Here is a 12,597-nt window from a genome sequence, read left to right as displayed (position 1 = left end):
GGAAGCAAGGCGAGTTTGACTGTTACTGGATTTACAATTTTCTTTATTTTAAAGGGTCCTACATACCTAGGCTGGAATTTTTTGTTCCCTCTTAAATGTGAACGTCGAGTGGATAGCCAAACCTTCTCACCCTCGCAATAACCATGATTACCCTCCTCTTTTTGTCAGAATGCTTCTTGTAAGACACCTTCGCCTTGGTCAAATGTTCTCTAGCGGCTTGGTAGGTCTTTTGAATTTTCTTACTGAACTCATTCGCAACTGGGACCTAACCTCCCGACCTTCCTAAAATAATGTTTGGGTGCCTACCAGAGTTCAAACAGAAAGGAGAATAACCTGTGGAGGCATGAATAGCTTTGTTGTACGCAAATTCTGCTGTCCAAATGAAATCTGGCCAATTATTATCTTGGTCCAGAAGATATAAGCGTAGGTATTGCTCTATTTCCTGGTTAACTCTGTCTGTCTATCCGGTTCCGGATGATAACTAGTAGAATAACCTGAGTCTATTCCAAGTTGTTTCATAAAGGGCCTCCAGAACTGGAAAACAAATGGGGACCTTGATCTGGGATTACAACCACTAAAATGCCTTGAGCTCTCACTATGTGCTGTGAAAATAACTGTGCTAACGGAGAGGCTCTAGGAACCTTCTTCAGAGGGATGAAATGACTAATTTTAGAAAAGGTGTCCACAAAAACTAGGATTGTGTCAAAACCTGGACTTGAAGGTAAATCTACAATCAAATCCATAGTAGTGGTGTGCCAGGGATATGGTGCGCTGGGAAGAAGCTGAAGCTCACCGTCAGGAGCTAGTTGTGTTGTCTTTCGTCGAATGCATTTATCACAGGTTTGAATGTATTGTCTTATTTGAGGGATCCTAGCAGGCCACCAGAAATACCTCTTAATTCGGTAGTCTTCAAAATTCCTTTATGGCCAGCTAAAGGATCATCATGACACGTATGTGGCGCTAGGTCTTGCAACTCACGAGTTGGCAAATATAAAGCATTTTCAACAAAAGAGAGCTTTTCTAGAACCTTTCTTCCTTCCTTTTTGTTAGTCCAATCTGAAATTTCTTGGTCAGACATGGATTCTCAAACCTTCTTTTTTATTTTGGAAAATTGTAAGGTACAAACAAAACTGGTCTGCTGGAATAATTGGAATCTTTTCAGCTTCTCCGGCTCAGGGTATATTATTCATTCTCGATAACACATCTGCCTTACCATTGTCAGAACCAGGTTGATAGGTAATGGTAAAATTTAAATCTGCAAAGTACAAGGACCATCTTGATTGCCTTGGAGTTAATGTCTTAGCAGACTTTTAAAACTGAAGATTTTTATGATTGGAGAACACAGTGACTACATGATGAGCCCCTAATAAATAATGTCGCCATTCCTGAAAGGCATCCTTCACTGCCAATAGCTCTTTGTCAGCAATTGGGTAATCTCTTTCAGGAGGAGTTAATTTCCTCGATCGAAATGCCACTGGGTGAAGTTGACCAATTTCCTTGTGCCTCTGAGACAATACACTACCAATTGCTTGGTTGGAGTCATCAGTTCCACAAAAAATAGCTCCTCAGGGTTAGGATGGAGAAGGATCGGAGCTGTCTTAAAGGCTCTTGAGGAACTCAAAAAAGTCTTCAGCATCAGTTGAGCAATGAAAGGGTACTCCTTTTCTCAAAAGTTTTGTAATGGGGACCACCTTTTTAGAAAACTCTTTTATAAACCAGCAATAAAAATTGGCAAAGCCAATAAAACTTTGCACCTCCTTCACCGTTTTAGGAGAAAGCCAATCCAGGATTGTTTGAATTTTAGCAGGATCCATGGAAACTTCGATTTTTCGATAAGATGAATCCTAAGAATTCTACTTCCTTCACATGAGAGGCACACTTTTCCAACTTCAAATATAGGTTATTTTCCAACAATTTCTTTAGGACTGCTCTCGCGTGATCTACATGGTCTCTCAAATTCTGAGAGAAGATTAAAATATCATCAATGTAGACTACTACAAATTGATCTAAACACTCTCTCAGAACATCGTTCACAAAGTGCTGGAAAGCAGCCGGCGCATTACACAGCCCAGAAGGCATCACTTGGTACTCATATAGACCAAACTGGATTCGGAAAGCCGTTTTCCATTTGTCTCCCTTAGCAACTCAAATTAAATGGTACGCTCTGCGAAGATCTAGTTTGGTGTAGATTTTTGCGTCTTTCACCTGATCTAGCAGTAATGAAATCAAGGGCAGGGGATATTGATTCTTCACTGTAACTTAATTTAACGCTCTATAAATCAATACAAGTTCTTAACTCGTCCTTCTTTGGGATGAGAAAAGGGGGGGAAGAGACTGGGGATTGCAAGGGACGAATAAAACCGTTTGCCAAATATTTTTCCAAATATTCTTTTAGGAACTTGTTCTCCTTTTCAGTGAGGGCATAGATTCTACTGCATGGTAGATTCACACCTGCTTAAGTTCGATCCTGCAATCATAAGATCTGTGGGGCGGGAGCTTCTTTGTCTCTGCTTGGTCAAATGCTGAAGACAATTCTTTATATTCTGGGGGAATGACAACCCTTTCCAGAGCACAAACCACACTGGATTTAGTAGCTAAAACTTGTGTGGGAGATGGTATACTACTTATCTCTTGAGGACTATAACAATGTTTCCGACAGTAGCTTGAATTTAATTGGACAGTCCTCTTTTCTCAATTAATTTCAGGGTTGTGCTCCGTAAGCCAGGGTAGGCCCAAGATCAGCTGAAATTGAGGAACATCTATGAGATTGAAAGATATCTTTTCTTGGTGTCCTAGATGATCTTTCAGAACTACAGTTTCAGTTTCATCTGTGATAGAGCCTGAAGACAGGCTTGTTCCATCCACCGCACGAACAGGCTCTGCGATTCTTTTTTTGACAAAATGTATTCCCATTTTTGTGGCATACTGGATGTTGCAGAAATTTCCTGTAGCTCCTGAGTCAATCATCGCTGAAACCTCCTGCAGCTTCTTTTCTTTTAAGATGAGATCAAGGAGATGGTTAGATGAGGGGAAGCAGACTGTTAGGTGTTTGCCACTAATCGGGATTCAGGGGCTGGTTGGTGTTGTGAGTCAACCAGGGTTACAATCTTAGTAGAATTAGTTTTCTCTTTTCCTGAATTATCTTGTTTAGGCTTCTTTGGACATTCTCTTACAAAATACCCAGACAACCCACAATAGAGACAGATTCTTAGATCTTCGCTTGTCCTTTTCCTCTTTAGACAGGGAACCTCTAACACTGCTGATTAGCATTGGCTCTTCCCAAGAGTGTGTCTCAAAGGTCTTGATACTTTCCACTTTACTCCTGTTGAAGCGCGTGGGATAGGATGAGATTCTCTCTTTCGTTCAGCTTTTCTTTCAAACAGACGCTGATCAATCTGTAAGACTAGATCAATTAATTTTGACACATCAGTAGGTCGATCTGGAATCTTGGCTAACGCATCTTTTAGTTCTTCTTGTAAACCTCAGTAAAAAACCACAGTCCTTTTGCTCCCAGGCCAACCCGTCTCCACAATCAATTTGTTTAATTGGACCAGATAAGAGATCAAATCCTTATTTCCTTGTTTTAAGTCTAGTAATTTATTATCTGTGGCTTGGGAAATTGTTCTGCAGTTAAAAATTTGAAGGAATTTGGTTTTAAAAACTTCAAAATCATAGAATATAGGGTCATTTCACGACACCAAAGGCATGGTCCATGAAGCCACATCTCCACTCAAGACAACATGAATGCTGTTTTTGACTGATCCTCTGTAAAAAAATAACAGGTCGATAAAAAAAGTGTAAGGAGCACCAGGTTAAAATTATCTGCGCCTTGTAAGGATCTCCACTAAAACGTTCAGGTGGGGCCAGAGGAATGATAGAGGAGATGGAATGAATGACTTGTGTGGATATTTCTGAGGTAGAGATAGGGAAGGTTTTAAGTGAAACCCCACTAGTCCCAGCGGTATTCTGAGAAGTGAAGTTATTTAATTTGTCCATGAGCTGTATGGTCTCAACATGGGATCTTTTTATTACCTCTCTCAAATTTTTGTTTTCTTCTAGGGCAAGGGTTACATTTTTTTGCATTTCGTCCATAAGTGCCATCAAGGCATTAAAATCTAAACCTTCAGCCACTCTGCTCAGTGGAAATAAGTATTTTTTAGGCACTTCAATCTGTCAGGAGAGTACCCATTAAATCAAACTTCTACAGGAGCAGATACCTTTTACCCAACTCCCTCCAATGGATGCGTGCTCAGACTTTACTGATTAACTGAACTCTGCATCCGCTGGGGTGGTGGTGGGGGTGAATGGGAATACAAAAAGAGAGACCGCCTCCAGATCCAGTTCCAGCCTGTGTTTCCCACTTGAAGACAGGGTATTCAGTGTGTGCTTCTGTAACCTACACCTTTCTTCTGAATGGGATTTCTTTAAAGGAAGGACCTGCAGTTGGGTGATAAGAGCATAGATAAGTACATTCCTACTAAGCATTCAACTGTTCAGCCATTCACATTCACCCAATTCTATCATTCTCCTAACCTGGATCTTTTGAGAGACTAATGTTAACTTAATATATTCCTTTTTCCAGGAGTCATAGGTATCCAAGGTTCTCTGGAGAACAGTTCAAAGGTTTACAAATATACAATCTACGAATGTCTTTCACAGGAAACGAAAACTCCATCTCCAGGTTCAGTTTTCTCAATCACAGTCTCTATGAATTAGTCTGAGCACTGAGGTTTGTCTCTAAGACTGGCAAGTCTGCAAGGCGAAGAGTTTTTGAATATATATATGTACATATGTATATTGGCAAGTCTGGAAATCATACAAAAGGTTTCATTACTGCAGTTGCCTGAGGTTCTGTTAAGCCAAAACAAATTCTCCTCAGAAAGCTGATAGCCAGTTGTTGGAAGAAGGAAGAAATTCAGCTTCTCCAGAGGGGGAAAAAGTAGCTGGTGTGCACACTGTAACAAGAATAAGAATTACTCAAAACTGGAAGAATTCTCTATGAAACGAAGCGCCTCAGGAAAACTGCTGATTCTCCTCAGGAATACAGTTGAAGTGCACAGCTCCCAGAGAGAAACAGCTCGAGGGACGCTTTGGCACAAGACTAAGGTAGAAACACTAAAGCGCTAACCTCACAAGGATTTGCTGCTACCATCTTGAGTGGCAGTTAAACCTGAAGAAGCTAGTTCTAAGAACAGCCTCTGCAAGAGCCACCGGGAGTGAGGACGCCACTGCAACCAAAGTGGGTACAAGGAAAAGGGGAATTGTTTTTGCTGAGGGAATAACTTAACAACACTGGCAATAGTTTGCCTTACATCAGTGGTCTTAATCTGCCAGGGCAGCTCTGCAAGCAGCACTGCCCTGGGGATTATGACCCCCGTGTCCACCAGCCTTTGCATGGCTGGCGGAGATGGGGCCCTCATGGACAGACGCATCTCGCTTTTCAAAGTGCAACAGGTGCTGTCACACCAGACGCACTGCAACATTGCCGCTGGCTCTACTACGAGCCAGCATCAATGTTGTGGTACGTTTCCCACTAGGCCACTGGGAAACTCTTAATAGGGCCAGCAGGTGGAACAACCGACTGGCGGTCTTCCATCCAAAAGAGTCTGGGGGGCGGCCTATGACACCCACTAAACTCTTATTGAGGCCCTCAGTGTCAGGTTTCTAATGTCTTATTTGTGTTTTTCTGACTGAGTCTCCAGCTCCTGTTGGTGCTACAAGGAAGGAACCATTTGATTATCTGCATCTTGTGGCTATCCTGGTAACATGTTTTGCATTATCCTGCCATCTACTGGTTGGGTTCAGAAAAAACAAAGAGCTAGTGTCATGCTAGCTAATACACATATACAAACCTAGGGTTCTTGGTATGGCCCGGTCTGCATTAAAAAAAAAACACGAAAAAAAATATTTCAACAAATGAATGCTTTGACTTTAGTTCAAATTTAATATCAAAACTAAGAATAGTCTCCTAAAATGTGTGTTCAAGATAACCTGTATCTTTGACCTTTCGAAAAGCAGTCTGGTCCTTGCTTTGCAATTATTACCTGAGGTTGTAAGGATGGAGGGGAAAAGAGTTGGGTGCACCTGCTCTATAAGTGACATAAGTGAAGGGGGGTTAACCTCACAAACGTTTCCCTTGCAAAATATGTGCTGTAAGCCTTTCATGTCTGCAAAGGCTGGTGACAAATTCAGAGCACCTTAGCCTTTTTTCAAGTCTTCCTCATGACTGACAATTTGTCCCTACTACATGACCACAGAAAATGTTAAGGACAATGGAAGCAAAAATTAAATCAAGTATGGAAACATCTTTAAGGCGTATTTACTAAACCAAGAAAAAGAAACAGACAATTATTCTGCAAAGTAGAATTAAACATAAATATCTATTCCGTTTTGTATTTACATTTCTTAACAGGCCAAGTCAAATCTTTAAAAACTGTTAATACTGCTAACTATTCAAACCAGGTAATTAAATGAGAAATCCAAATAAACCTAAATATGCCTTTCCCCTGCCAGGAATTGGAGTATGCATGAGGGCTACTGTTTTCCATGCGAAAAGACCAATTTTGTTTGGGATTCTTCATTGCCTAGAAACTGTGCATGGTGTCAACTGGTCAGGGAGAGGCAAAATTATAACCATGTTTGTGCTACTTTTCAACACTTATAAAAGTAAATGCCAGTGCAAGAAACAAGGAACATTGGCAAACAATGCAATACTAAGGAGCAGAAAGCTACCCATCGCGTCTTTATCTGCTATTAATTAGGAGCAATCGGGCATTAACAGGTCATCCACCCCCAACTAACTGCCTTGGGGTCTCTTGCTAAAAGGCACAAAATCTTCCCGCTCCTGATGTCATGAAGAGACATGCACTAGTTTGTGGATGTTTAGCAGGGTGGGAGTAGCCTCCAACGTCTCTGGAAATATGCTTGTCTTTACAGACTAATATGTTTTTCTCTCATTGGGACGTAAACAATTTTAGCAAAACCTCTAAGGAAGGTCAGGGGTTGTTGATGTTCCTTGTCCCCAAACTGTTACATGAGATGGATTTGGCTACGAACGGACCAGCCTGAACTGACCTCGTCTCCTCTAGATTCACCAATGACGCTTTTAAATACAATCTTTGTAAGCAATTATTAAATTATCATTCTGTTAAATTTCAGAGATGTGCAGTTTTCAGGCAAGCCATTAATTGATTCTGAATTATTATTCCATCTCCGTCTCCTTCAGACTAAACCATTCATGCACTGTGACCAGTCCTTATTACATTTCTTACGAAGAGGGAATATTGTGGAGAATTCTGTACACAGAGAAAAGCCTGTTTTGTTGCAAAATATCTCTGAACACACGTGTTGGAAGGAGGAGAATATTCATTATTAAGTGTCTCCTCTTTTTCTTTTCTTCTTGGACTGCCAGTGTTTGCCTGCCTTTCTCTTCCCAGCTTTGCATTCCTCTCCTTCTGCCCGATACTGGTGCCTGAAACAAAAGGAAATGGATATGTGATGATAAATCCACTTAGACACGCATCAGATTTTCGAGGTCCCTGAATCCTCACTGAATATATTGGTATTTGTGTTCTCAATGAAACATGCTATGTCACAAGCTTCTCATTGTAAACAATAATTAAATGTTACCTTATTGACAATGATATAGCACAAATGCCAAAAGTACGGCCTCGTACTCAATTCTAACTGTGGCAACAGATTTATGAGAGCAGTTCAACAACACGTCAGGTCAGTTGTAAAGAGCATAGACTTTTGGGACATATGGCCTACAGACTGAACAACTGCATCTCCACAACCCACTAAAAGCCAAACAAGGCAACTAATGATAACGGGAAATGTCCTTTACCAGCCTGAACAACGACTGAGTCGCTAAAATCCGTGGTCCTCATCAACGAGGAGAGTTTTATGTTAGGCATGACTGAACTATATTCCCCAGAGAGTGTAGTTTAAACATACTTTGCAAGTAAAAAAATGTTTGCTATTACTTTAAATAACTTGATATCTTTCCCAGAGTAAATTTGAAAACAGGTTTGCCTGTGCATCAGATGTTGAAACTTAAAGTTTTACACACAGCTCTAACGATTTTACTTGAAAACTGTGGTAATAATTCCTACAAGAGTAAATTCTACACATAGTCATAGCCTGGATACAGCACATCAGTGATTTCAGAGGGCAGTTCTGTTAAAACAAACTATGTCAGCAGGTCAGTGTATTTTGAGCAACCACCCTCCACAAACATACAAGTTATTACACCAGGGCATCACAGTTTTTTTCTAGCTGTTTATACTGCATTTAGGCGATCCTATCCAGAAAAACTTTCTCTGAAACAGCCCGATGCGAATTAGGTGTTGAACCATCAAATAATTATTTTAAAAAAAAAAAAAAAAAAAAAAAAAAAAAGAGGAATTTGTTCAGGCAGCTTGTGCCGAATTAAACATGCACAAAGACCAACTTGGGCACCGCATTTAGATAAAAGGCCAAGGAGAAAAACAAGAAATCTCTTCTTCCAATGACATTCCCAGTAGCGTTAGACTCCTGTCTGTTTGAGCGAGGCTTACCCGAGTCATGATCTTTTGTTTTTTTTGTTCCATGATGTTTTGGGTAGACAAGCTCAATCGAGCTCTGAAAAGCAAGCAGGCTGATTGGAACTCACACCACTCCTTCCACCCAGTAGCAACTTCTGAACATACCTGGATTGCCAGCGCCGGCCATTGTTCCAGACCCGCCCAAATGATGGAAGCCATCCGTCTCCTGTCTGCGATTTGTGGTCGAAATTAGCTCCCACGCGGTTTGGCGGTAATTTCTTCAGCTTCTCCTTCTCCTCTAAAATTATAAGAAAATGAGTAAGTAGAGCAGGCTTTAAAGCACAAATCATAAATCACTAAATCTGCCCTTTCCGTGGCCCTGTTCTTTCATTAGCCCTCACTACACATACCCTCATTGATACATCATGCTTTTCATGTGCATGATGCTCTGATGTCTCGCATTCCAAGTTTGAAGTCCAGCGTAATGTCTGTGCTTGTCTGCTTATAAGGCATGGCAGTTAGCATAATGTTTCTGCTGGCCTCTTTATTAGGCACAGTAGTTTTTACACCCCCCCCCCCCCCATGTACAAATGAATATTAACCAGCACCGCCCACCATACCTCCTCTGCAGTGCTGCTCAAAATTAGTCATTGTTTTTGTTAAAGTCGGATATAATATTTTTACAATATCAATTTAACCCTTTCTTTTCATACATGCAATGAGGTAACTGGCCAATGGAGTACAAGAATTAGTTTCTCCCTGGCAAATTCCTCCTTCAAATGTACATTTATTTTTTTAACATGTCCTCAGGGAACAGACTCCTTTATTTGTTTAAAAAATAGCAACAAACCAAAGAAGACATCATCTCAAAATAAAAATATCAATAAAGAGAAGAAAGTTTCATACGTTGTTTAAGGAATTCCTCATGAGAAGGCCCGATCTCTTGTGCTTGGTCTCCAGGATCCTCGTCCTGCATGAGCCATGGAGGTATAGCACCTAAAGAGAAGGCAAAGAGAAAGGATGAAAGTCTGCTTCACAAACTCCACTGTGTAGTCTGGTTAATGGATTTGGTGATCTGGGTCATAAGCATCTCTATGAATCGAAAGGAAATTGACTGCAATGCTTACCAGTTCATTAACCCTCCCATACACATGCTCTGCCTAAAACTGCCACCCTAATTTTATATATATATATATATATATATATATATATATATCTCTCTCTCTCTCTCTCTCTCTCTCTCTCTCAGGGCTCGAAAAATCTACTCGACCACTTGCTATGACGAGGTTTATTTTAGGAGGTCAAGGACCGTTCTGGGGAGTGGACAAAGAGCAGGTGTTCCGTTTAGCCAGAAACTGAATCAGCAATTAGATGCCTTTAAATCTTATTCTTGTCACATTTGGTCTGTGTTCAGAGACGGAGGTCAAAAGTCAGTTTGTCTTCTTGCAATACAAATACATTTCCTTGTGACTGCAGAGTTCCAGGATTCTGTAAGGTGAACTGTCTGACCTATGTGACATGAAAGGCTTTTGGTATCAGGTTTTTCTTAACACACAACATTTATATAACTAAGTCAACTTTACAAACATTTCAAAATATATTTCAGTAGCTGTGAAATACCATTTTTCTACTTCTGTGTGATGAAAAACATATTTTAATAGAATGAAAAAAAGTCGGAACACTTTACTTGGTGATGTGCAAATGAAATGCTCTTTTGAGGTCTAATGTATGTAGAGCTCTTTCTGCCACAGAATCTGGCTGTGGGAAAAATACTGGCAGTTCCACTGTTTGATTAATATGAAATGATGAGACTACGTTTGGTAGAAATTTTGGATTTGTTATTAGTACAACTTTAGGTTTGTGTACTTGGAAGAAAGGTTCCTCAAGAGTAAAAGCTTGGATTTCACTCACTCTTCTTAAAGAAGTAACTGCCACTAAGAAGGCAAATTTCCATGTTAGAAATTGAATTTGGCATGAGTGCATGGGTTCAAAGGGTGGACTCATAAGCCTTGTAAGCACTATATTTAGATTTCAAGATAGAACTGATGGTGTTCTTGGTGGAATGATGCGTTTTAAGCCTTTCATGAAAGCCTTAATGACTGGAACTCTAAATAAAGAGCTATGTTGAATATTTTGTAAATATGCAGAAATTGCAGTTAAATGTATTTTGATTGAAGGAAATGCTAAATTTGATTTTTGTAAATTAAGTAAATAACATACAATATCTTGTATTGATGCTATAAAAGGATCTATAGTTTTAGATTGACAGTAATAGACAAATCTTTCCCATTTGCTGGCATAGCACTGTTTAGTAGTGGGTTTTCTTGTTTAGTAACTTCCATACATTCTGATGGGAGTTGTGAATATCCAAATTCTATGACTTCAGGAGCCAAATTGCTAGATTGAGAGCACAGAGGTTTGGATGTCTGATTTGACCTTTGTTTTGTTTTAACAGATCCGGTCTGCATGGGAGTTTGGAGTGTGGTACTACAGATAGATCTAGTAATGTTGTGTATCATGGCTGATGTGCCCATGTTTGGCTATGAGTATGTTGACTGAAGTTTGACGCAACCTGTTGACTAGAAATGGAAGGAGTGGGAGAGGGGGGGGAAAGCGTATGCAAATATCCTTGACCAATTGATCCACAGAGCATTGCCCTTGGATAGGGGATGTGGGTGTCTGGATGCAAAGTTTTGGCATTTTGTGTTTTCATTTTTTTGCCAAAGCGATCTATGTTCGGTATTCCCCACTTTTGAAGTACTTGAGGATGAATGTCCCATTTGTGTGTTTGTTGGTGATTTCTGCGGAGGATATCTGCCAACTGATTGTCTATCCCTGGGATGTACTGCACTAATAGATGAATTTAGTTGTGGATTGCCCATTTCCAATTTATTTGGGCTAGCAGGGACAGTTGGAATGAATGTGTCCCTCCCCGTTTGTTGAGATAATACATGGTTGTCATGTTGTCTTTTTTGATAAGAACATTCTTGTGTGAGAAAAGGTTGGAAGGCTTTGAGGGCCAGAAACACAGCTAATAACTCCAAGTGGTTTATGTGTAGCTGTTTCTGTCTGACATCCCATTGTCCTTGAATATTGTGATTGTTTAGGTGAGCTCCCCAACCAATCATTGCTGCATCTGTTGTAATAATGGTTTGAGGCACAGGGCAACGAAACGACCGCCCTTTGATTAAATTGCTGCAATTCCACCACTGAAGGGACATATATGTTTGGCGGTCTATCAACACTAGATCTTGGAGTTGACCGTGTGCCTGTGACCATTGTTGTGCAAGGCACTGTTGTAAGGGCTGCATGTTTAATCTTGCGTGTGGAACAATTGCAATGCAAGATGCCATCATTCCTAGGATTTTCAAGACAAGTCTTACAGTGTATTGTTGATTTGGTTGTATTTGTGGAATTAGATTTTAGAAAGCTTGTATCCTTTGTGTATTTGGATACGCTAGAGCGTGTCGAGTATTTAGGATCACACCCAAATACGGTTGTACTTGTGCTGGTTGAAGGTGTGACTTTTGGTAGTTTATAGAGAAACCTAAGGTGTGTAGGGTTTCTATTACATAACGTCTATGATTTTGGCATTGTGTACGACTGCTTGATTTTATTAGTCAATCTTCTTGATATGGAAAGACATGTATATGTTGTCTTCTTAGGTAGACTGCTACTACTGCTAAACACCTTGTGAATACCCTTGGAGCTGTTGTTATTCTAAAGGATAACACTTTGAACTGGCAGTGTTTTCCTTGACTGACAAACCTGAGTTATGTTCTGTGAGCAGGATGGATGGGTATGTGGAAATACGCATCTTTGAGGTCTAAGGCTGTCATAAAATCTTGTTTTTGTAGCAGTGGGATAGCATCTTGCAGAGTTGCCATGTGAAAATGTTCTGACAGGATGAAAAAATTGAGGGGTCTGCGGTCTAATATTGGCCTGAGGGTGCCATCTTTTTTGTGAATTATAAAGTATAGTGAATAAACTCCTGTTCCTAGCTGAGACTGTGGAACTAACTCTATTGCTGGTTTGAGTAGTAGAGATTGAACCTCTTTTGTAACAGAACTGT

At 40.3% G+C, this 12,597-nt stretch overlaps 1 protein-coding gene across 1 annotated transcript in view; it reads right to left on the bottom strand.

The window, feature by feature from the left end:
- Nucleotides 1–6,303: 6,303 nt before the first annotated feature.
- Nucleotides 6,304–12,597, bottom strand: part of CENATAC (centrosomal AT-AC splicing factor) — a 38,448-nt gene continuing 32,154 nt past the window's right edge. The window contains exons 9-11 of the mRNA XM_069224796.1: nt 9,432–9,521; nt 8,691–8,823; nt 6,304–7,471 (exon numbers count right to left, since the gene is read on the bottom strand). Of these exons, the coding sequence (XP_069080897.1) occupies nt 7,372–7,471; nt 8,691–8,823; nt 9,432–9,521 (323 nt within the window). The 3' untranslated portion in view covers nt 6,304–7,371. The remainder of the gene's footprint in view (nt 7,472–8,690; nt 8,824–9,431; nt 9,522–12,597) is intronic.

Source organism: Pleurodeles waltl, chromosome 3_1 (assembly GCF_031143425.1).
Source record: "Pleurodeles waltl isolate 20211129_DDA chromosome 3_1, aPleWal1.hap1.20221129, whole genome shotgun sequence".
Lineage (NCBI taxonomy): Eukaryota > Metazoa > Chordata > Amphibia > Caudata > Salamandridae > Pleurodeles > Pleurodeles waltl.
This window is presented reverse-complemented; position numbering and strand designations above follow the sequence as displayed.